Below are 27,010 nucleotides of genomic sequence, written 5' to 3' on the forward strand. Positions count from 1 at the left end.
AAAATATTGAATGAAATGCAAAGAAAGTAGAAAGAACAATAGAATGACAATTACATGCAATCTGTTATGCATAGTCGAAATCCAATAATGGTGTAGCTCTTCTAATAATAATTGGGAGTTTACAATAAGTTTCAATTAACAGTTAGACATTGACGAATGACAATCCAACACTCGCATTGTTTAACAATTATTTTGTAATAATAAATACTGTTTGTTATAATAACTGATTCTTTTTGAAAAAACTACAGTGGAAGTAATGCCAGTTCCAATTCATCCATTCAGCTGAGAGAATACTCTTTTACTTTATCTAATTATGAAATAGTACAAGCCATTAGTTAGTTATCATTCAAATGTTCAATGAACTGGACCTGATATTTTGATGTTGTAGCATTATCTATAATTTATCTAAACTTAACTTTAATCCTATACAATTTAAAATGGTTGTGGACGTTAGTGCACGCATTTAAAATACGTTCAATTTAAGTTAAAACTGTCTGGAACTAAAGTTTGTTCAATGATAATTGGTTTGGCTTCTACGATGATCAACCATTTTTGATTACAATAATCGTACACGCAAATCGTAATAATTGTTATATCTGTGTGATAATTATGGTGGAACTGACAGACATGCAGATCATGCGGATGATGTTTCCTAGATGGTTCTTCCCTTTATATAATCTGATAGGTCTTCTTCCGTTGAAGATCGTAATACCTGGTCGCATGAAGATCAGCTGGCCTGCGTCAATGAGATCTGTGGCAATCCTCTCCGTCATCTACGGACACATGGCTTCCATCTTGCTGACCAACTTAATGTCCATGACGGTCACCGACGACCTGAAGCATCTGATCATGTGGATGAACCAGCTGAGTCTGCAGATCGGCTCCGCTGCCATCTTCCTGGTGACGGTCGTCCACTGTTGGCTCGGCCACTTCACCAAGATAATTGCAAATCTTGTCACCACTGAAAAGTATTTCATACGCAATAAAGTGCACAGAAAAAAGTCAGGAGAATATGTGAATAAAGTTGCCCTAGGAATGGTTTTATACATGATCCTATTCCTGATACCTTTCCAGACCTACTACATCTGGAAAGAATACGATCTGCTGTATTACTGGCATATGATGCCGTTTTACGTGTTCAGTATAATATATGTCTTGTTTGAGATGATGCTGGCAAGAATCGTGATGTCACTCGCTCAAGGCTTCCAAAGGTTGAACGTCATCGTGGAGCTTACGACTTACGAGTTCACCGATGGCCTGCCTTGTCACGTGGTCGAAGAGATACGTCAGACACATCACCTGCTCTGTCAGACTGTGCAAGAAGTCAACTCATTCTCTGAAATCCAACTTCTATTTGTTTTTGGACGCCTATTCATCAACATAGTTATCGACCCATATTTTATCCTGAACGCCTGTTTGAAGCACACTGTAATAAAACACATGGGCTTGTACGTGGTGTCGCTGCTGGGATACATACTCACCAGTGTCTGCCAACTGTTCTTGCTGGTGTGGGTGTCACATCTCACGACTCATCATGTAAGTCCGGTCATTGACCAAAGCAATAATTCCAAATTTATGTTCAATTCGCTAACCCATTCCTATTGAAATTTACACAGTCTTTCAAGAAAAGAATAAATATATTTTATGAAGCTAAATAGATAAAATTGTATCAGTAAAAAAATAAACAATGCTTGATAAGCAGCAGCTTATCAAGGTAGAAGTAGGAGTATTCTGATGAAATACATTATTCCTGCATGCACTGGTTTTCCTCGTTATCTGATATTTAAGATAATTTACTATTGTGGGTAGTGATAGAACAAAATACAATTGAGGAGATGTATTCTCAGAAAAAGTCAATTCCAGGAACGATGATAGCTAGATTTTATCAATGCAGGACCAATTCACCACTCTGCATTCTTCAAAACTACTGTTCTTTAGTTAATTAAGAAACAATGCTGTCACAGTCCTACTTATTGTGGTGGTACTTGTGGACTATGATGAAATACCTTAGTTATTTTTCACAGCCAATAGAGGAAAAGGTTTCTATTATTTTAAAGATATTTTTGTCCTGTCCCAGTATTGATCTTGTAGAAAGAAAGATCTGTCTTGTCAGATGACATAGGTCGCAAATTCACTCAAGGGTAATCGTCTAGATATTTATTTGTTTACCATGGGCTTCCTATTCCTCGTTATGGTGATTGACAAGATCACTAATGTGGAAGATTACTACTAGAAATTATAACTGAGAAGGCTTCATCATGACCCATCTATGTCATGATTACATCAAGAAATTCCAGATGTTTCCTTTGTCAGCACGTTTAAGTGCCTAAAGATGATGCAGTCTGTAAGGTCATGAGTAGAGTATTTCAAGAACATATTACTATAGATAATGGATTCTCTCATATCAGACTCACAGCAGCTCGTGTACAAGTGCCTACAGATCCTGCAGTCTGTAAGGCATGAGTAGATGTATTTCAAGAACATACTAGATAATTGACTCTCAATTATCAGACTCACAGCAGCTTGTTGTGAAGAATCATATGGGATGTGCTGGAATTTCTTTGGGATTCTTCAAACATTTTTCTGAGAGGTGTGCCTGACACAAGGATAACCTGCGCTGGAACTAGTGAAAGCACTCTTGCATGTTCTTAGAAAGGCACCTTCTGTACTATACTTTCTTACTAGATCTCTTGGTAAAAGTGTCTTATATTTGACTCATATAACAAAATTTATTTTGTGCATTCGAAAACGGAACGACTATTTGTTCTGTAGTTACCATCGTTCTGAGCACAAGATATTTCCAGCCAACACATGGTTGTGGGGAGTGGGAGGGGGTACGTGGAGGAGTTAGAACACTGAGTACTTCTGGGACTTATTCAACAATTTTTTAAGTATTTCTTTTTCTCTTATTTTCCGTTTATTAACTGAGAAATAAGTTATCTTTTTTTTAAAGATCTTTTTCAAGAGGTATGTGACAAAAACCGTGACATTTCCACTTGGTAACTTTGGCTACCTGTTTTTTTATGTTAGTTTACAGAAAGGAATATGAAAATTAAGTCTGAATTTTTTGATAATTTATACTAAATAATAATAAGAGGATAAGAAGTATCATAGGGGTCAGAACCAGTGCGTTTCTGATCCATAACAAGTTGAACGTAAATATCTAACGCATTTTGGCTCAAGTTCTCTTAGAAAATGTTCATTCTTGTAAACCTCTGTATTTGTTCAATGGTTAGGATAACACACAAAGAGATTTGTGACTATTTAGTGAATATTCATGAACAAAACTATATTTCACTCTATATTATTGTATTGTCTAATGAGATCAGTTTTATTCCACAGGCGGAGAGATCAGCTTTCTACGTCAGTCGTATGTTGAGCTTTAACCTGACTTGCTCTTGCAGAAAAGAAGTAAGTATCACACCGAATATTTAATAAATATCCAAAAGAAACGTATTTAAACTATATATTTTTGTTTATAAAGTTTTAAAAATATTTTTTTGTAAAAGTGGTAACATGCCACAGAATTCGTTAGAATATAAACAAAAATTAAGATCAGCAAATCACATTCCAATACCAAAACCAAATAACACTTATTTTACCAAAACTTTGAATTTTATAGCACCAAGAATATTTAATAAATTACCTAATGATATCAAGCAATTTCATTGTAGCAGAATTTTCTTGTAAGGAATTAAAGAATGGTTATTGACTCTGGATAAATCTTGATTCATTGATTAAAATTCAACATTAGTAATTTGATTATCAATTAGTAGTATTTTTCAATTATTTATACTATTTGATATAATATCAACTACAATAATTATTATCATAAATTCACTACTTCTTCATAAGAGAATTATTTTTTGCTCATTACAACTCTTGATTTGAAAGCAATCATAAAATATAAGAGAGTGTGTGTGTGTGTGTGTGTGTGTGTGTGTGTGTGTGTGTGTGTGTGTGTGTGTGTGTGTGTGTACTTTGTTCTATAATAAAAGCATTAATTGTTAAGTAATTTTAATTTTTTTTATTCTGTATAGTCTATTTAAGATTTATTTTTTGTTTGTATGTATTTAGAGTTTTGCTTTTTCTTTTTGGTCATAATTGGCAAGGACATTTTATTTATTTAAGTTTTTTATGTAAAAGAGTATTATTTATTTATGTATTGATGATTGTATTTATGAAATTGCTAAAGTATTTTGCAAATTGAGAAAATAAAGAATTTATTATTATTGTATCCAGAAGTAAAACAATATAAGTAGAATATCTCTCAGGTAACAGTACAGTATTATGATGAATGTTTCAGGTGAAACAGACACTAGTGCAGATGTCCAGTAGTAAAATGTGTTTGTCAGTCCTCAGTCTGTTCAACATTGGCCTGCCTCTGTTGGTCGTGGTTTGTATTAGAGTAGATGTCATACAAATATAAAATATGACATAGTTGTTAGCAATTTGCACTAAAGTATTTCAGAATGCCAGTTAATGTCTAAAAGTAATTATTATGAGAGAGATCTTTAAAAATTACTAGGATTTTGGAATTTTAATTCAATTAGGACATGTGTTGTTCTCTGATATTGAATAACTCATTGTTTGTGAAATATGAAATATCTACAAGGAAGTGTTTAAACGTTCCCTGAAATCCTACATTTAACCCTGCGCTACTCGCGTGATGTTTTGTTTACGCCAATACTCGCATGGGCTACAGTTGTAGCCCACGACTTTTTTTTGTTTTTTGTACAAGGACATTTAACTTTAGCACTGTTTTAGATATTTTTTATTATTTAAAACATATATTCTTACTTAAATTAATGTTTCAATGTATTACACAACAACAATTTTTAAATCAAAAAAATAAAATTGTAAAGTTACGTTATTCTGTATTTTGCTGGTTTTGAAAATTGCCTATCTTTAAGGTCGTAAAACTTAAAAAAAGTTCAGGACATGAATGATGGAAAAATACTTCACTTATAAACATGTTTATTACAAAATCAATAAAATATATAAATTAGTTTTAAATTGCTTATTTACATAAAAGTCAATATCTTACCATTATATGTACATTTCTGAATCTTTTTCATTTTACAAAAACTCTTGAATTTACATTATAAGGTTCATTTGTTGTAGACTATAACATAAAACTCTTCATTCACTGTTGCGACAGGAATGAGACAAACAAGCGAAGAGTGGTCAGGGGCAAATCTTGTAGCCACATTTGTCACAGCATTTCCGTGCAGATTTATCACGTGCTCTGCCACATAAATAGCAACGGTCCACTCTGATGTCTTGTGGGATAGGTTGAATTTTCATTTCAGTGGGTAACACTGAGGATTCCAGGCGTTTTCTGATCTGGGGATGAAAAAGTTCCCAAGCAAGATGGTCTAGAAATTCCCTTCTAGGCATTGAAGTGTCCATATTGTTGAACTTTGTAGATGCGTGAAGCATTTATTGCTGCATTATTCACAAGCCCAAAAAAAATTACCATAGGCCAGCGCTTGGTGTTTCTTGATACATCATACTTAGCACACATTTGGTCAACTACACCGACTCCAACCTATGTACGATTGTAGAATGTAACTATTCTCTGGCTTTTTCAACTCCCCATTGTCTAGACCAATGGTTTGGTCACTGTGCATTGTCGAGAGTAGGACGACTGCCCTTTTTTTCTTCGGGCAATAAGATACAAGTCTTTTTTTTGTGGGGTGCAAATATTGAGGAATATAATTCTCGGCTTTTTATTTGCCCTAAGAATCTTCGGGTATGCCAATTCTGTTAGACCTCAACGTACCAACAATAGTCAACTTTTTTCTTCAAATAATTTTTCAGCCAAAGGTATTGAAGTAAACCAGTTGTCCATTGTAATATTCCGATTTGTTCCTGCAACTAGCTCACAAATTCGAATTGTTACGTCCTCTGCAGACTGTGACACATTGAAAGGTCCTAGAGGCTGCTTAGCCACATAAACTTCTAAATTACACACATACATGGTTTTTGCACAAACTAAGGCAAAAACATTGATCCCATATTTTCCTGGTTTACTTGGAATGTAAATTTTGAATTGGCAATTGCCTGTAAACTTGAAAAATTGTTCGTCAACAGTGCAATACTCACTGGGTGTGAAGAACGTCCTAAATTTCTGCACAATTACCTCAAAAAACGATCTAATAGGTGGTAGATTATCTACAGCTTTTCTTTGTGGACGATCTCGAATATCATCAAATCGCATACACCTCATTAGAAAATGAAAACGATTTTCACTCATTGTCAAGTAACACGATTCTACACCACTTTCCACGATTATTGTCCCAAATATGCTTTGTGTGTGTCCCTTCAACTGCCCAAACAACCAGAGGGAAGTAGAATTCCTTTAAAAGCATGAATTTCAGTCTTATATATTGGTCTTGCACCTCTTTCACGCTCAAATTGGTCTTTTATACCTAATATGTAAATGTTAGTTCCATTTACTATCATTTCTATAACATCATCATCAAAATATAAATTAAAACAATCAATCTCAGTTTTAGTGTTCCGAGCCTCACCTCTAGGCCCGGGCAATCACAACACAATGTTTGATGCACTTGTACGAATGTTAGATGGATCAAGAGGACACTTATTCCACTTCATCACTCTCTTCTGCTTGTCCTTTGAATAAAAAACATTACCTAAAGGAGTATTATCTTCATTATCACACTCACTCATGTCCTGTGGACTGGAAGGGGAAGTAGGCGCCATTTCTGCATCTTCTTCATGGGTAAATGGATTTCTTCTTCCACATGATTCTTCTTCTTCTCCATCATCACTGTCCACAGCAACGCAATCCTCCTCATCAGAACTTAAAGGATTGTCAAACTCATCAAGAATATCTCGTTTAGTCAATCTGGCACACTTCGGATTACTCATGACACAAACAATCGCGCGGTCTACAGTTGTAGCCCAGACCACTTTGAAGTAAAACCACACGGACACCTTTACTCTAATATATTAATAAGGCCTATTATAATATTTCTGAATTTCTTGCAGGACAATCTGCAGCTTGTGTAGTTTTAGTGAGTTTGACAGGAGCATTGTTAATGTATGAAATGTTGTACAAACTGTTTTTTACCATATAGTATGTATTATTGACAAGCAACCTGTTCACACAACATGTATAGTTGTATAACTGTGGATGTTATGTTGCAATAAATTTCTTGATTTCTTGATGCAGTGCAAGAGCACACTGACTGGACTGAGCAGCTATTGGTTTGAAGGTACTGAGGCTCCGACCCTCCTAGGAACATATCACTCCTAGTAGTAGGGTGAACAAATTACACTGGGCTACACATGTAGCCCGCGCGAGCACCGCAGGGTTAAGTAACGGTTCGCTGAAGGAAACTCCCCTTCCTTGAGTCATAAGCATTGCTGTGAAAACGTCAAGCCTTTTACTACTTTCTGTTAAAGCTGCAGGTCGTTTCTGACAAAAGAGTTGTGTTTATTTATTATCAATTTGAAAGTCACCTTTAAAACAGTGTAACTGATGTTTTTCATGAATTGTAAAGAAAACATCATAGGAATGACTTGACTCCTGGAATCTGGAGCAATATCCATCTGAAAAGATCCAAAGAATTAGTTTTTGAGAAGCTCAAAACGAATTCTGCATTGTTTGAATGTAGTCTTGAGAAACATCTAAACAAAAATGTAGTTCTTATGGTCTTATTAGGTACACAATGTTTTAGACATGATCACTAATCATGGTAAAGCAAATGGGGGGTTTTCTACACATAACATAGCTATGGTGGGAAGGGTTAATTCAATACGAATGTTTAGTTTCAGCTCCATTTCACTTTGTGTTTAGTGCAGCACTGTGATATTGTCAGATTCCAGACACTGCAATCAACAAAAAGTGTTGAACATTCATATTAAATCAACCCTTCCCACCATAGTATGTTATGGTGTGTGTAGAAATAACATGTCATAATCATATCTTTCTTCAAAAAGCAATAATTAAAATCATCACCATCATCACCTATGTCAATCATTCCCAGGAAAATTGTAATTCTCACTTCTTTTCCTCCAAAGAATAACATGTTTAAAGAATGCTGTGAACAAAACATGTGCAATTACAAGTTTATAAGGAATGATATTGTAGTTCTGAAGCAACAGCATCAGTAGTTGTAATGTTATGCAGATGGTTTCTTGATCACAATCGCCATCAATTGCCATCTATGGTGGAAGTATTGGAGCATTCACTTCCAATGTGAATGTCATCTTTGACGCTAGTGTAATCTTCAAGAAAATGGTTATGCCTTTTATGTATACGTTCTTAAACACGGGGAAGAGAAATTTCCCCGTCAGCAAACCATTGCTTTAATAAAAAATTGATAATTTCCAAAACTTTTTTGATTTTACCTGCTATATAAATAGTTAAAAGAATTTTATGAGACTGTAGCATTTGCTCCTCTTAGTAAATTTTATTCTTGTTTTCAAATGTTTTTTAAATTTTATTTTTGTTTCATATGTTAAGTGCTCTACTAAAAAGATGTTTTGGTAACACGTCTTCAGGGAATATTTTATTTATTTATTGTGCTTGATATCCTGAATGTAACTTGTTATGATTTGCTTTTGCTGTTACAGTTCATGGAGATGACGATCAGCTACCTTATAGTGATATTGCAGCTAGAATATTAAACCCTAGAATGGAAATTGTTTACAGTTAGTTTACTCTTCAAGGATACAACACTTATCTACCTTTGAGTGACTTTGCAAACTGGATAATCTCAGATGAATGAATATTGGTGTATATATGTATTTTACTGGTTTGATATGATCTGTAATCAAGTAAATCTGTACTATAATGTGTTATGTCAACATGTACACACCAATAAATGTTACTTTGCTGAAAAAGATTTCTGTATTTGGCATTTACATGCTTTTTACTATAAAAACCTTATTTATACCTACCTAAAGTTGTGTATAAACAAATTTTTATTTCAGCGTTTAACGGTATAAGTGCACCTTTCATTTGCAAGTTTGTTAGAACATAATTTTATTTTAGAGATTTAGTCATAAGTATAATTCAGATAATACATTTTTATGGTTTAACTTGAAAATGTGACTGTTTCCTCATTGGACTGTAGGAGATATTTTTATTTTTAGGATTTATTTTTAAAGGCCCGTGAGGACGGACAGAATAAGGTTTAAAAAGCGATAAGTCGCTTCTTTTTTGGAATATAAATAGGAACTAAACTATTTTATATTCCGAGACCACCAAAATTAGTTTTGGTAAATCTATTCTGCTTAGGTTATATTTAGAAATACTGTCTCACAACATTTTGAAAGTCTGACAGTACTCGAAATATTGTCTTTTCAGGATTTTGTTATTAATCATAAACTTAGTTCTTAGGGTTACACAGAAACCGGAGGACGTGACCATCATATAAGCTTTCCGGTTCCAGTTGACATTGCTTAGAAACATGGAGAGTCAGCTTCAATCAAGAGATGCTAATCTGAAACTGCCAATACACATGCCTGCTTACACAGGTGAATCGAAGGGGGCGGAACTGTAACATGGTTGGTTGGCTTGACAACTTAACCATCAGTGACCCAATATGACAAAACAGTCATCATATTGACCTCTACTGTTTCCTTTACAATCCTTCCATCACCAAAAACAAACTTCAAACAAAGGATTATGGCCTCTTCATTCCAAAGAAGGTTATTAGCATTTTAATAATTTCATATTATTCTTTTAGTTATCTTGTTTCTTGAATATTGTTATGGTTTCTCTTGGAACACATGGTGAAAATCATAAATGATTTGACAAGATAAAAATTCTTACAAAAGTGTCGTACCAACATCTAAGTATAAAAAGATAAACAACAGAAATAATCAAGAGTGGAAATTGTTACAACAAAGAAGATATATTATAATAAAGCTGGTAGCCAATATTGTGATAAAGAAGCAATATTGGCTATTGTTTTGTCTTATTCATTGTTGATTGGTAATGGTATACCCAACCACGTTATAGCCCCGCCCCCTCCAACTCACATATATAAGAAGATATGATTTATTGGTAGTTTCACTTTAACATCTGTTGACTGAATGAAGATGGCTTATTTTAAAGTGCTCTAAGAGCAATTAGAAAAATCCTCAGAAAAGTTTATGTAGTTGACTGTAATTTGTACATTCATGTAACTTAAATTTTGTTGTCAAAGTTTTATACTGCGTGTACCTGATAGCACAGTGGAAGGAAGAATACAAAAAGGTGCCAGACTGAAGACCCTGCAATAAAAATTTGTACCGGATTCTATACAAACTTAGGACAAACTAACAAATAATTTATATAATAGTCACTGACACATATGTTTTCAAATATATTATCACATAATAGTAACAAGATTTGTTGATTGTTGCAAGTAAAGATAAAACAATCAGGTACACTATTTAAAGAGTGTATCTGTAATTAAAGAAATAAACACTTGGTAAATCACAGATTAATACCACGCCTTACATCGGAACGTTCTTGCACAATTCGCTGTTCTAACATTGCATTTAAAATTGTAGAGGCTTGGTAAATCACAAACTGGTGCTACGCATTACATACATCAGAACGTTCCCTGCACAACTGGCTGCTCTAACATTGCATTCACAATTTTGAAGGCTCGGAAAGATACGAGTATGTTACTATTAATTAAATATCTTTCGAGACTTCGGCAGTACAAATCATACAAAATGGTTAATTGTTTCTTATATCCTGTGTCGAATTTCTTGGATTTAATTTTGTAAGTAACAAAAGAAAGAAAACAAATATATTTTTAACATTTATTTGATTTTTGTAACTTTAAACCACTGCAATTTTACAAGACTGAGCTGTTTGAGGTTAGATGTGTGCCGTTGTGTTTTAATACAGACTTTTAATTTGATGTACTACTCGACCTGTGTTATTATTTATTCAAAATTTATTCAAGATTTCCTTCTGACTCCTTGTGGATTCTTCCATGATATGATAAAAATTGATATTCTTGGTTAAAAATGCAAAAATATACATACATAACAATAATGTCTACAGCTATAATACTTTAAAACATATAAAGCCATCCCCGTATGATTTGACAGGGATTAGACTATGGTGGTAATTATTTTCGTAATTTGTATAATCGTGTTGGCAATTTGTTATTACATTCAGGATTAGCTATTGATCCTGGACGGGATAACAACAGTTCACTTAACAATGACGTCATTAGCTTTTTATATCGTTGGAAATTAATCACTCAACTATTGACCGTGAACATCCCAAAACGTGTCACTTTTTAAAACTTTAGTTCCTAAACGGGTAAGTTAAACACATCATTTCCAAGGATTAAAACGTTTTAAAATATTGTTTTGTGCCCAAAATTCCAAGAAAATATTACGTGAGAAAGTTCAAAGATGGCTACCATGCTGGAAAATGGGGGCCAAATTTTAAATGTTTAAATTTGTATGCTTAATTTCTCACTAAAATAAGTGCCACATTTAAACTTTCCTATAAATTTAGTTTTAAGATACAAAATATGGTGATCAAGTTAGAATGGACACCCGAATATCACTTTATTATTTAGGGTGACAAAGGTTTGTGACGCGGTCCATTAAAAATAGGTTTAGCTGCAAATTATAAATTTGAAAAGATAGGAAAAACGCACAGAAATAAGAGACAGTAAATCAACCAACTAGGTCGTTGAGTTATGCTATCAGATTTCTTTTTCTTTACAAATACTTTACTATGAGACATATTTAAATACTTTACTACACATTAATTTTATTTTATGTTTAAAAGGTGTGAAAATTGCCATAGTTATAATTTAGGAGGCAACATTCTCAATTAATATTTTCCATGGTGCTTGTTTGTGTCTGTAATAATTTATTTAAAATTTAATCGTGAGGTTGGTGCCATGTATTTATAACATTAATATGCAATGCATTACGTACGGCACATGTGTGTAGTATTGGGTATATTAAAATTAGTTTTAATTATCTACTTTTATTTTCTACATATGTTATTAGTACTTATTTAATTAGTATTTATTGTTTGTTGTACGGGATTGTGCATGATATATTTTGAGATCCATAAAAAAAACTACGTTTTACACTTTATATTCTACATTCTCTTATCCTCCCTATAAGTGTTAATTGACTTATTGTACTTGTGTGGAGTCCTAAAATACATTAATATTACATATCCATGAATATCGCAATATTCATTATTCACGAGGGACTTAAAAACACAAGGCAGAGTAAAGTGACTGCAGGAGTTTTTATTTGTAACATTTCTTGAAGACTTCAAAAGAACTGGATAGTTCTTCACAAGGTATGAAAAGTAAAAAAAGTAAAAGCTTTGAGAGTTGAAGTTCTATTGTAAAATGTTGAAGTGCCAGTTGATTCGTAAGTAACCAAACAACCATACTGTGTGCAAGCTCCATGCGCACTACCCCTAAAACGTACACTTAGTAAACACGAAACACTATTCATGTAAACCGAACTAGTAAAATATCTGCACTGAACGACCAACCACATTAACAGACCAGAGGCCAATCATAATGGCGATCGTCATGGCAGAAACAAGATAGCGTCAAAACAGGAAACTGGTGATGTACCGACTATTTATTTATCAATTTAAATACCTTTTATTTATTACGGCAAAACCATCATTAAATTGAAAAACAATACAATATACAATAATTAAATAAAAATATACGACGGTTAAGTTTGTCATGCACGTTAATTTCTTACTATCTCCAGAATACTTTTATGACATATTCTCAAAATTCTGCCAAGTAAACAATTATAGGATTACATATTGGGCGGTGGTTATTTAGGAAACATGAGCTTAGGGTGACAAATGTTTGATATCTATAATGAAGGGTGAATGACAGATACGTATCTCAAAGTAATTTACAAGTGATGTAGATAAAGTTGGTGGATCATTTGTGAGATCTCTAGTGGAGGATACATGGCAGATATGTATCTCAAAGTAATTTACAAGTGATCAAGATAAGGTTGATGGATAAGTTATTTTTGATATCTCTAGTGGAGGATGAATTACAGATATGTAACTCAACGTAATTTACAATTAATGCAGATAAGGTTGATGGATAATTTATTTTTGACAGCTCTAGTGAAGGATGAATGACAGATATGTATCTCAAAGCAATTTACAAGTAATGCAGGTAAGGTTGACGGATAAGTTATTTTCGATATCTCTATTGAAGGACGAATGACAGATATGTACCTTAAAGTGATGAAGATAAGGTTGATGGATAAGTTATTTTTTACATCTCTAGTGAAGGATGAATGACAGATATGTATCTCAAAGTAATTTACAAGTGATGAAGATAAGGTTGACGGATAAGTTATTTTCGATATCTCTATTGAAGGACGAATGACAGATATGTACCTTAAAGTGATGAAGATAAGGTTGATGGATAATTTATTTTTTACATCTCTAGTGAAGGATGAATGAAGATATGTATCTCAAAGTAATTTACAAGTGATGCAGATAAGGTTGACGGATAAGTTAGTTTTGATATCTCTAGTGAAGGATGAATAACAGATATGTATTTACAAGTGATGAAGATAAGGTTGATAACCTATGTTTGATATGTCTAGTGGAGGACGAATGACAGATATGTATCTCAAAGTAATTTACAAGTGAGGAAGATAATGTTGATGGATAAATTATTTTTGATATCTCTAGTGGAGGATGAATGACAAGGTATGTATCTCAAAGAAATTTACAAGTGATGAAGATAAGGTTGCATGAGTTAGTTTCATTGCAGCAAATTTCTTGCTGCAGACATTTCAACTGGATTTTGCGTGTGTTCAGCAGAGTACTCTAGATTATTCAGAAGCTTGTGTAGGATCATTACCAGTCTCAGTGATCGATTGATTGCTAAATTTAGATCGAACTGCGACTGGAGATTCGGAGGAAACCGGAGTACAGTCGAAGAGCCCTTGATGCCGTCGACACGGTACTGTCAAGGCGGGTCGGTGGGGTTTCTGACAATTACCCAAGCTGTGCGTGTTGAAGAAATGCGTGCCGAGGTCGCGATCCGAGTACTCCCAAGGCGGTCATGTCAACAGTCCACACGTGCTCTCATTCTGCTCTATCATCTCATGTTCCTATGAGACAGATACTTCAGTGATAAAACTGTACTTGGGTCACTTCACATGAACAAAATTAAAGGATGAACTATTGCCAAGGACGGTAGATTTATTTCCTCAAAAACCATCTTGGTCCCAAAGTAGCACAATCGAGAAAAGTTACGATATCGTTATTACATGTTGAGTTTTGCTTTGTACAACACTCTTGGCCTTGCAATTAAATGGTTGATAATTAAATACGCAACACCTTATGTAAGCTGTAAAAACTCGCCCCTATTATACAAAGAACATAACGAGCAGTTTTTTTGTAAAGTTGTTTATAAATCGTAACTAAGCGCCTCGGAAATGTGCAGGCTCTTGAGACATGTCAAAGTGCTAGGTAAACTGAGTCACTCTGGATAACGAAGTACAAATAAAAAGTAAGTACTGCCACACTTAATAATTATGTACTTAATATGGAACTGATTCGTGTTCATTTTTGCTACTTCAATGAATAAATCAGTTGTTGTTTTTACTGTATTTATTTCTAAAATGTACAATAACTGCGTTTTGTGGTTACTTTTTGGAGTAGGTTGCAAGGAGTTGAGAGACGTTGATGGTTCTGATTGAATAATTTTTCGTTCTGTTTGTTTTGCTGATGTATAAACTTAACGACACCATCTTTGCAGCGTCACTGATTGTATTTTAAGTAGACTTCATTCATGTTGTAACCTAGTGCTTCATCAGTTGCGTCATGTGATGACGCCGCGCCGCGCCGGTCACAACGAGAGATTATGTAGTTGATTCGTGAGATGCTCGTTTTATAAAGAGGAACTGCTTGAAGATATCAGTGACGTTGTTGATGAAGCTTTATTCTTAGAGTACACTCTCGTCTTTGAGTTTTATTTCCAACCAAAATTCTAAGATAAGCTGAAGTACGTGCAGTATGAACACGATCAACTTTTAATTTAGCTCTCAATTAATGATGGTTTTGTTTGTATTAGATTACATCTGCCCTTAGATATCCGTATTTTTAGGACAAAGGATAAAAGAGTCTAGTGTTGAAGATTGTTTATAATGTCTGTTAAGTTCGGTTCTTTCTTTTAATTTTGATTGACCGTAAATCTTGTTCTGATACAGCTTTGTTGTTATATCTCTTCATCATATTCTCTACAACATTACAACTTGCGATTACGATTGTACACACCTACTAACATGTACTAGTAGAAACATTGCCAACACAAATAAACGTTTCAGATCTTACAGTGTCGCTGTGGAAATAATTCATCTTTACTCTTAAGCACATACCTAAAACTGGATGGCGGGAACGAATAACCAAGTCTAGTCATTACAGGTTGGAACCTGTATCTGGGCTGCACCAGGACCAGAAGTTCATCAAGATCACTATTGAGAAGTGTTCCAGAAGCACCAGGACCAGAAGTTCATCAAGATCACTATTGAGGAGTGTTCCAGAACGATGTCAGATGCTCTGACTGGTGCATGCTTGAATACGATTAACTGTGCGATACCCTATCAGTCAGTAAGGTTGCTTTAGTCATCCATCCTTGCTTGATGAGTGAGATCCAGAGACTTTTTTTAATCTCTTTTAAGCCTCAGCTTTAAGCTATGCTGGCTTCGATGTACACTGATTTATTACACTGGTATTTTAATTGCAAATACTCTGATTTATTACACTGGTATTTATTTTGCATAGTACTCTAGCAATCATGTCTTTGCCTGATTGGACCTCCCCGGGATTTGAACCCGTGATCTCTCAGTTAGAGAGCCGAGACTATATCCATTAGTCTACGGAGGAGGACATCCAGAGACTTGAAACTTTAGACAGAGACCTTCCTCTTAGTTGAGTTGGAATCGTTGTCAAAACATACTACAGATCAATAATCATTTGACAGTTCTCTGCACGCAAAGGCATTTCGTACCCTGTAACTTCGTAATCTTCAGAGTGCTATTCTTCAGATGCCATTTATTGAACCTTAAATAATATGGACATTTGATGAAATAAGAGCTTCCAGAAACATTAAGTTCATCTTATGAGTGGTAAGATGTAACAAAACTCATAATTGGGTAATAAACAACACACTGATTACGTTACTTCTTCCTCTTCAATGGTCTAGTGAATGGGGTTACGGCTTCATCCTGAGAATCCCCGGATACGGTGAACACAGAAACTAGACTTACGATAAGTCACATAAACTTAGGAATGTAACAATTAAAAGCAGCACACATCGCAAAAATCACAATAACGATGTTTTAAAAGAAAATATACTGTGATTTATTTACAAATTCAATGTTAAAACAAAAATTCCTCCTGTAATTTAATCTCTGTATCGAATATTAAAAAAATATTAATATACTTATTTGGTTTGACAATACAATAAAAGTATAATATGGACAGTGAGTAAATATACAAATTAATAACTTTCATGGATTAAAATGTAACAGTAATTTGAACTAAGTAGGATCGTAAAATGTGATTACTAATTGATAACTTACAGAAGCAGCTAATACGACTAGCTTCTATTGGGATGATAGTCACACAGAAGATACCATTGTAGTACAGGTCCGAAGAGAGCATTATCTGATCAGGCATTGTCAAAGCGATTTCGGGTCTTTTACGTTATACGACCTCATTTCTTTAAAGACTTGTTTCTTTAACCTACGTTTAAAGAAGGTTAGGTTAGGTTGGGTTAGGTTAGGCACAACAAGACACTGCGACTGCATAGGTAGACCGGGACCTGCGCCGTTACCAGATAAAACCGGATGTTGCGATAAGATAAGGAATAATGATTACTGGTCGTCGCTCACTGATTACTGCTTACCAACTTTCTTGTATTTATGTAATACAAGTCTAAAAATGTGTTCATAGCATTAATGCATCAGAGAGACACTCTTATTAAACGTAGGAAACGTTTAAAGAAATGAGGTCGTATAACGCAAAAGACCCGTGATTTCCATAAACGGCAAGCAGGAATAGTTGAAGATAACATCGTGGTTCAAATAATGCTCTGATTTGATAACAGTATAGTAAAGTCACTCAGAAGATACTATTGTAGTGCAGGACCGAAGAGAGCATTGCCTGATCAGATATGTTCAAAGTAATTTCCACAAACGACAAGCAGGAAAATTTGAGGTAACGTCGTGGTTCTAATAATGCTCTGAATTGATAACAGTATAGTATACTGTATCAAGTATTGTGGCTTTCGTCGTTATAAAAAAAACATTATCAGCTGTGATAATTTGGCAATTTGTTGTTGAGTGTGTATGCAAAAATAAACAGCGATTAACAGATTAGCTTCATCGTTTGACTTTTAGGCTAAATACTAATATAAAATACAGTCTATAATAGCTAGAAACGGAAGCAGTATCAACGCACGCTATATAAACCGAGTTTTATTGAAATCGGTCCATGAATAATGTAGTCGATCCCTTGGCCCCTTTTGGTGTGTAGGGTAAGGGCAGGGTAGGGACGGTGATAAATGTATAATCGATAAGAGAGAAACATAATCGAGACCAACGTTCGAGAAGAACTATGAACATAATGGAGTTATGAACGTGGTCAATAAAGGCGTAACTAAGGGATCGATTATAACCTTGAGGAACGAAATAAACAAATACGTAATCACTAATGAATTAACGATAAGTGTTGTTATCATTATAATAGGTGAAGGAGAAGTATTTTTCATGAGTTAAGAAATATTTGTAATTAATTAATAGCCTAACTACTACTAGCAATTAAAGAATTCCTACAGAAGCCTGAACCTGCTAGACTATGATATTTGCTATTCTGATTGATTGATTAAGCTCTTTTCTTAGATAGCCGAAGTCATGAATAATTACGTCCTTTCTTACACTCAACCTGTGACAATAAATACACATACACAATTTATTTGTTACTAAAAAAGATAATAAATGGCATAAACAAGCATTTAAAGAGAAAATAAGCTACTTTAATACTATACCAAAATTAGACTTCAAAGTATTATAACTGCTTTGATACAAGAATATGTAGAAATAGTAAGGTCCACGGGGTGTAAATTAAGTCCTGGTACGCCTGGATATATTCCAAACAGATTGAGACATCTATGTTCAACCGTTACCATACTTATTAAAATAATTGTGTGAATTTTTGAGAATAAAAATATTGTTTTCCCCTTTTTCAAAGAGAGTAGAAGGGGTAACTTTAAATTAAAATTGCAACACCTATCTGGTGATATGTCCTTTTAAAGGTCCAACAGGATAAAATCTTAGAGAGTCTGACCACAGATGTCTGAGAGTGCACTCAAAGTCAGAGATATAACTTTATTCCAAGCCCGACTGAACACCTGCAAGTCCGTTATCTTTATAGCGATAATATGTTTTATTCGGATAGTTTCACTGATTACGCTCTAAAACCGATTCTCAGTAGTCGATAATAATCTTGAATAGTATACGAAATTGTTTTATCACTAAATAAATAGCCTTACAGGAAAAAAGTGTAAAGTCTGGCCCAATGCATTAATTTAACCAAAATGGTTACTACTTTGATTTATTTAGCGATTTTTATAAAGTTTTAAAGCACATATTGTTTTTCTGCACAAACACGTGGACGCCACTGAATTAATTCAAGGAAACGTAATTCCAACTTGCATTATTACTTCCACGGTCATTCCTAGAATTGATAGCGTCTGTATGATAATATGACCTTATTAAATAGTTACAGGTTCAGTAAATACTGTGTATTCCTGGCATATTTTAATATTAAACAATGAATTATGTGAACTATTTGTTTCACACATAGTAAAATATGGTCAATATAACCTCATTATATATGGGTATGTAACATAAAAATGGCAAAATCTTTGTATATAAGGAGTGTAGAAATATCAAATACGGTGGATAACATCAAACAAGCTAGAGAGACACACGTAAACAATTATTTATCTCAAAAATTGAAAACGTTTTGTAGAATCGCTTAAAAAACAGGCACTTTTACTCATCATACAAAACTTTTAGCTGGAATTATATGCCATTTATGCGTAATAAAACAATATAAATTAAAGATCGCAGTTATTTTCTAACCTATACTGAGCTAGGAAACTTAAATTTTGTCAGTGCAAGAATTATAAAACTGAACATACAATAGTTTCAAGTTCGGTGTTAACACGACTGATAAGCTTGCAACTTTAAAATGTTCGTGAATTACGAATTGTTCAGTAGGGGAAACAATAGTTAAACCTTTTTCATTTTGAGTCAAACATAAACACCTTAAAAGGTCACGATAGTTAGGAAGAACCTGTATAAAATGTTTCAGTGTTGATTAAGGATATAATTGTAGTTTCACGTAGCGAAGCGATCAAGGAAACTGGAGAAAATAAATTGTTAACAGAAACGTCCTTGAACCATTTGGCCTGTATCGCGTGCATTGTACGCTATTGTCGACTAATTATTGAACATTGATTAACTATTGCGGAGTTCAGTGTTCCCTGAGGGTACAGTCACTGTGCTTTGCCTTGGCACTGCAACGGTGTAGAAGTCAGGGAACTTGGCAAGCCAAAATCTGCTTCTCAAACCATAAATCACAGAAAATATTCAGGCAAGAAAGATGAATGAAATACAGATTCATTTTCTTGACGTTTCATCTGTAAATAAATAAATTATTACTTTAAAAAAATTCGACATAATTCTTCCGCATTGAGCGATCATTTCAAAATAGAATAATTAAACAAAGTCTAATGTGTGGTATTATATTAATTGTACATTTATTAAGGAAACGCAAATTATCTATAATAATATATAAAAATATAGTGGTATTTAAATTTTCATATAATATGGAAAGTAACATTAATTTAAGAGGATTCCGAACCCCATAAATCCACAATTTTCATGTTTATGGTGTGTAGTCCACTAACAAAAAGGTTTAAACAGTTATTTTTCAATTTTTTTGAAGATATAGTATGGATAGAGTTGAAAAACAACATGGTTATTGTGATTCCTGACTTATGCTGTCACATATGATTTGTTTATTTTTAAACTAGACTGTACGTATGTGTCAAGTTAGGTAAGCACCTGAGGAATAAAACGGATTTCATATCTCAAAACGTAGTTTTACTGATATTTTTTTATCGCTGAACGAATTAAAATGTCCGGAAATCCTGTTCCCTTAACACCATCGATGAAAACAAACTTCAAACAAAGAAGAATTGCTGCAGGGTAAATGAAGGGCTTGCCCTGTAATGTTTAAATCAACGACAGGAAGGGATGAAAAACGAGAATTTAAAACAAATCATTTGATATAATTTTCTTTAGAAGTATCTTCACTTAAATATTCAAAATTAAAATAACAAGGTGTGGTATCAACAACAAAAAAACTTTAAAAAATAAAATAAAAGAACATAGAACATAGTTAAAATTTAATTGATTAATAACATATTCTGTATTAAACTGTAATACATTTTTAACATATAATTGTTGTTTCTTTGGCTTGGATCGAAGTCATTTCCTATCATAATTTAACATATGTTATTAAAAAGTGGAACATAAATTTAATTCCAATGTTTTATATCAATTACACATTTTTAGTAATTCACAATAATTGGACACCGTATATAGTAAACCGTACTGTTAATTTTATCAAACGAATTATACGTGATTAATACTATTAACTTCACTCTCGATTGTGTTTAAATCATAATTGATACAGTTAATTAATAGAATAATTTGGCAATTCTTGCATAAGTCTTAGAAAACGTCTTCTAGTGATTACCTTTTTAAAATGCGTTCAAAGACATGTTTCTATCAAATTTGAATTTTGTTACCTTTGCTACAATCATATTAAACATGGAACTTTGCATCCGATCCCAACAGATCTCTAGCGTTACCGGAAGATATGCCTTGTACAACTAAATGCGCTGTTCTAAAGCAAGGGAATATTCGACAATATATTTTGTGAGATTTATGGCTTACTCCATGTTGTGGATTTATCAATTTGCGCTACTCTAAAATTATAGGCGTATTTTACTCAAGAAACACACGAATACATTGTTTGTGACCGAAGTAAATCGCATTGGTCTTTTATTTCGGCTGGCTGTTTAGGATAAAGTTTTATGATTTTAAAGTCGTAATCAAATTAGGCTTTGAAAACTGACTGTAAAATGTATACGAAAAATAAACGAGGAAATTTTCACGGCAATTTACCTGCACGTGCCCAAAAATCAACCTCAAAGCCGTTTTCTGCAGCGTAAACTTCGGAGAGTGAGAATGTCAACGAGGCAGGGTTAACAGTATTACATTTTGAGAATACATTTATTTGCAATATTAGAACTAATCTCGCGTCTTTTTCGTTTAAGGGCCAGCACAAAAGACCCTAGCTTGCCTATTCAAAACTCAGATCACGCGATGCTTGCCCGCTGCGCAGCGCTTTGCGCTGCTTGCTCTTTTAGAAAAAAATTAACTCGAGCTTGCAAAGTCCAATCCCAGATCAACTCACCACGCTTTATTGACACACACAAAACTCAGACAGAACTAACGCAGGTTTCATTACAGGCAAAAGATAAGCGGCGCGCGTTTACCACTGATAAGATAAGACGAGTTTATACTAGAAGTAGTACCTGGACTACTGCCCTACGAACTAATAACACCAAAAAAAACGATTAAATGCACTGTCAGTCAGGTATAGTATGTTTGTAAGGTGCTGGCCCTTAAACGAAAAAGACCCCTAACCTCTTTGTTCTAATGATATCAGGAAGAATTAGAGCTATCAAATGTTTCGTTCAACTAGGCTACAGATGGAAAATTCTTAAAGCAAGAGCCATCATGTGACTTATCTCACTCGAACTCGGGATGAGATGCGGTTTGATCGGCTGAAGACTTTGAAGTGCCGAGATGAGAGTAAACTACGTGCTGCAGATGCGAGATCTTGCCTTAATTGTACGCCTACCTTCGCCTCGCCAAGTCTAGAACCCGGGATGATAACCTAGACACCAGAGAGAGCGTCGTTGACCGTCGCCGAGCGGAGACTGGACTACTAACTGGCACATCAGCTGAAGGAAGCCGATACAGAAAAGTACATTTATGTCCGTTTCCGTTTCCTTTTAATGCAGTTCGAGGCTGCTAACAGATCTATCAGAGGTGACTGACGAATCATTGGAAGAGTGGAGGTCTGACCTCTTCTGATTGAACTTTACCTTTTGAATCTGTTTTATACAATTTGCTAAGAATACTTTTACAGACTGACTTTGCAGTTTAAAAAGGTTTGTTCCTGTTGAAATTAAAGACGAATAATAATCATTATCAAGTTTCTATGTAATAGAAATTATGATTAAAATGAGGAATATTTCACACAATTCTCCTCCAGATACATTTAGTAAAAATATCAATCAGTGTTATAATTTTACATAATTATAATTATGTATATAATTCTTTATTTATAATAATAAATTAATGAATTACACGTTTCATCGATGAAAATTACTTACATTGATGTAATCTTGAGTATACGTTGGTCAAATTGTAATAATGTCTGCATACAGAAAGATATTCAAAAGTGTATCTGCAAGGAACAAAATGGCGGGTGCCAATATCAATGCATAGATTAAGATAGTGGAATAAATTTTGGATCTGAACAATATTTTCTATGTTTTAATTTATGGATTTGAAAGGGAACTTCACTGATTGTAGAAAAAATGAACAATCCCTCCACTTGAAATTACAGAAATGTAACTAGAAATTTAGGCCATTTTGTAATTAGGCCCAAACAAAAATGGCTGAGGATAAAAATTTTAAATTACTACAGAATGCACATGATTAGCTTCAGAAATTGACATGATTTAGGTTCCTGAAATTATTTAATTTTGTAAAAAACTATTTAAAACACATGTCATCGCTGAAACTTTAACATATTTAATTGTAAAATTTGACATTTTTATCTTGAGCAGTTTTTATTTAGTCTGATTAAAAAAGCCTAAATTGCCTACTGAAGTGCTTTTTAGTATTTTTAATGCCTTTAAATTTATCCTTTTCTGAATAAACAACGTTTTTTTGCAAAAAAATAATTTCCCAAAATCGATTGCACAAAAGTAAAACGACATTGCAGACGATCAAAAACAAAATATCTGTTAAATTACTAAACTTATAAAAATAAGAAATAAACTGTAATCTGCCATAACATTGAATTGTATTTTCAGAACCACATTTTTTAAAACATAAACAAAAAAACATCTGATGGATTAATTATAAAAGGCAAAATTAAATCAATCATATGTATCAATTCTCCCCCCCTAAAACTTCACATTTCAATAGCTAGTCTACATGCCTCCTCCAAACACTTCCATCGTCCATTTTAACTTTGTACAGTAGCGAACTTTCTTTTTCCATGATTGTTCCAAAACTCCACTTGTATCTTGAGTTGGTTGTGTAATCTCGAGCCTGTACTCTGTCTCCCACCTGAAATTGTCTGCGTACGATTCGTGTAACTTCTTGTGCATTTTTGCTATCTGGTAGTAATAGGCTCAAGTGAGTTCGAACACTTCTTCCAAACATTAATTTGTATGAGTTTGAGCCAGTTGTGTTTGGAGATTGTCGAAGTTGCATCAAAAGCCTATATAATTTTAGCTCAATCTTTCCCCCCTCATCTTCCATTGCCCTCCAGTGATTTTTTTACTGTTTGGACATAACGCTCAGCTTGTCCATTAGACGAAGGATGGTAGGGAGCTGTAGTTTTGTGTACAACACCATTATGCAGATAAGAACTGGCGAAATATTGTAGATGTAAATTGGCTTCCATTGTCTGAAACTAAGACCAAAGGAAGGCCGAATGTAGGAAAACATTTTTCTTAGCTCCTTCATACACCATTCTGCTGACTTGTTTTTAGTAGGGATTACTTCAACCCACTTGGTAAAGGCGTCCACAACAATGAAATACCACTGACCTTGTATCGGGCCAGCAAAATCTATGTGTAATCTCTCCCATGGTCCTTGAGGGGTCAGCCATGGATGATTCGGTCCTTTTGCAGGTTGATTTTGTTTTAGTCGACATTGTTTACATGTACGTACCATTTGCTCAATATCTCTGTCAATACTTTTCCACGTGCAAAAACTTCTAGCAAGGATTTTCATCTTCTCCATGCCTAGATGTCCAACATGTAGTTCATTTAACACTGAGTGTTGTAAAGCTTCTGGAATCATTATCCTGTAGCCCTTGAATATGCAACCATTTTGTAGTGTTAGTTCGTTGTCGTGGAAACCAAAAGGTTTCGACCGTCTCTCCTGTTTCAAGGGCATGTAGTACTGGTTGTAAATATTTATCTTGAGCAGTTGTTCTGGATATAAGCATACTGTCAATCTGCAATGAATCAAGTTGATTAAGTTGAAAAAGGCTGCAATCGTCCACAAAGTTTGTAGTGCTATGTTCAGTAGGAAAGCGAGACAAAAAGTCAACGTTGGCATGGTCAGAGGGTTCTTCTATATTCAATTGAGTAGTCAAAACCTGATAAAAAGTGTGCATAATTGAACAGTCTTGTAGCAGATATTGTTGGAAAGGGTTTTGGTGGGACTGAATATTGACACTAACGGTTTATGGTCAGTCACTAAAATGAACTTTCGCCCGTAGCAGTAAGGGGAAAAATTTCTTGAGTCCCCAGTAAATACCTGTTGCTTCCTTATCAATTTGACTGTATTTTTTGTTCACATTTGGTCAAAGTGCGTGAGGCAAAACTAATTGGCCTCTCACTTCCATCGCTGTATCGATGTTGAAAGACAGGCTCCAAGGCCCACTGGAGACGCATCGGTTGCAAGCACTAATGGGAGTTCTGGATTGTAGTGGACAAGTACATTGTTACTGGTTATTTCCGACTTAACCTTCTGAAAGCTTTCTTCACATTTTGAAGTCCACACATAACGGTTGCCTTTCTTCAGTAAATTATTGAGTGGGTGGAGGATTGTTGCTAAATCTTTGATGAACTTGTTGTAATAGTTTGCCAGACCGAGAAATGTTCTAAGTTCACTTATGTTTTCCGGGTCTTTTGCTGTTCATGATAGACAAGACTTTGTCTTTGGTTTTGTGAAGTCCTTGAGCATCAATGACATGCCCAAGATATTGGATACTCGTTTGAAAAAACTTGCATTTATCTCGGTTCATCTTTAAGTTATTGTTTCTTAATCGTTTTAGAACTTTACGTAATCTAGCCAATAATTCTTCAGCTGTTTTACCCTGAAACGATAATATCGTGAAAGAAACCATTGTACACCAGAAAGTCCCTGCAAGGTTTTGTCCATGAATTGTTGCCAGAGAGATGGTGCTACCTTCACCCCAAACATCAAACGATTTACTTTGTACATACCTTTATGGGTGCTGAGTGTCTGCATGTGTGCACTTTCTTCGTCCATTTTCATGTGGAGGTAAGCATTAGAAATATCCAAGGTACAAAATAATTTTCCTCCGTTCATTTGAGAGAAGAAGATTTCTTCAATCGTGGGTAATGGATGGTTTTCGTCTTTGATCACTTTGTTTAAAGTCACTTTATAGTCAGCACAAATCCGTGTTTGACCGTTTCGCTTGACAACAGGTACGATGGGTGTTCCCCAGTCTGAATGATCTACTTTTGTTATGATTCCACATTCTTCTAGTCTCGTAAGTTCATTTTCTACTTTACTTCTTAGGAAAACGGTACTTGTCTTGGTTTTACAAATATTGGCGTCGCGCCATCAGTAAGTCTAAAATGTCCCAGATATTCAGGTATAACACCAATTTTTTTTCCATCAAATAAGTCACTAAATTCACTTAACAAGCTTCCTAGATTTGAAGTCTGACTCGTTGTAAGACTTTAATCTCACCCCAATCTAATTTAACTTCTCTCAACCAGTCCCTTCCGAATATGGCGTCAAACGTTTTGATCAATTAGGTAAAGTTTTCCAACAAACTTCTGAGTCCTTGTACGTGCATTTAACAAATGTTACTCCTTTCGGTTTTATGGTTTCTCCTGTATAAGTTCGAAGTTTCAATGTTAGTAGAAAATATTTTCTGTGGGATGGCAAGCTTTTTAAACTCGTTGTAAGACATTGTACTAAGAGCTGCACCAGTGTCTAATTCCATGGGTAATGTCCTGCCTTCGATGTTGATGTTAACCATAAATTTGTCATTATTTCTGTCACTAATTACATTAATCTCATATTCATTCTCACTATTCAAGTCACTTTTGTTTTCAGTTTGATGTTGTCCAGGTTTCATTTTGTAATTGAGATTTACTTTGCAAACAAACACTAGCTATGTGTCCAACTTTTCCACATTTTCGACAAGTTGCATCTATGAATCTGCAGTATTAGCACGATGGAGGGGTGAACCACAACGATAGCATTTTCCTTTGAGCTTTTCAATGGCTGAATTTGTTGAACGTGGACTAAGTAGAGGTTTTGGCCGCGGTGAGACTCTCTTAGATGTGTTTTCTTCATTTGAATGTCTTTGCTGAACCTGATTTTAATTCAATGTGTTCAGTACGTGTTTCGGCTAACAGTCATACTTTCTGCTTTGGCAAGCTCTATAGCCGAAGCTATGTTCACAATGTCCCTGATAGGTGTGTTTCTCGCGGTCTTGGAGTAATTTAGTCGAATATCTATGTCTTTCAATCCACGAATAAACTGTAACTTGAGAAATAAGTCTGCAACTGATTTACCGCAACCACAATTGAAGTTACAGTTAATTGTCATCTTCTTGAGAGCCACCGAGAACTCACTAACTGATTCATGTTCTTGTTGAGTCCGTGAAATAAATTTATGCTGCAAGGCCCACTGGCTTGGTTGCGGGTCGATAAAATCCTTGAGAAGCTGTACTAACTCGTCCGTAATCTTTATCTAACGGGTCGTTGGGAGCACAAATATCGTACAGTTGTTGGTGCAGTTGGGGAGTGAGAGCATGTAGCAATGTGTAAAC

General features: G+C 34.5%; 1 protein-coding gene across 1 annotated transcript; it reads left to right on the forward strand.

Moving 5' to 3' along the window:
* The first annotated feature begins 609 nt into the window (after positions 1-609).
* Positions 610-4,429, forward strand: LOC124358545. The gene is made up of 3 exons (XM_046810845.1): positions 610-1,536; positions 3,343-3,411; positions 4,307-4,429. The coding sequence occupies exons 1-3, from the start codon at positions 610-612 to the stop codon at positions 4,427-4,429; spliced, it is 1,119 nt and encodes a 372-aa protein (XP_046666801.1).
* The last annotated feature ends 22,581 nt before the right edge of the window (positions 4,430-27,010 follow it).

The sequence above is a fragment of the Homalodisca vitripennis genome, chromosome 3 (assembly GCF_021130785.1).
Source record: "Homalodisca vitripennis isolate AUS2020 chromosome 3, UT_GWSS_2.1, whole genome shotgun sequence".
NCBI classification, from domain to species: domain Eukaryota; kingdom Metazoa; phylum Arthropoda; class Insecta; order Hemiptera; family Cicadellidae; genus Homalodisca; species Homalodisca vitripennis.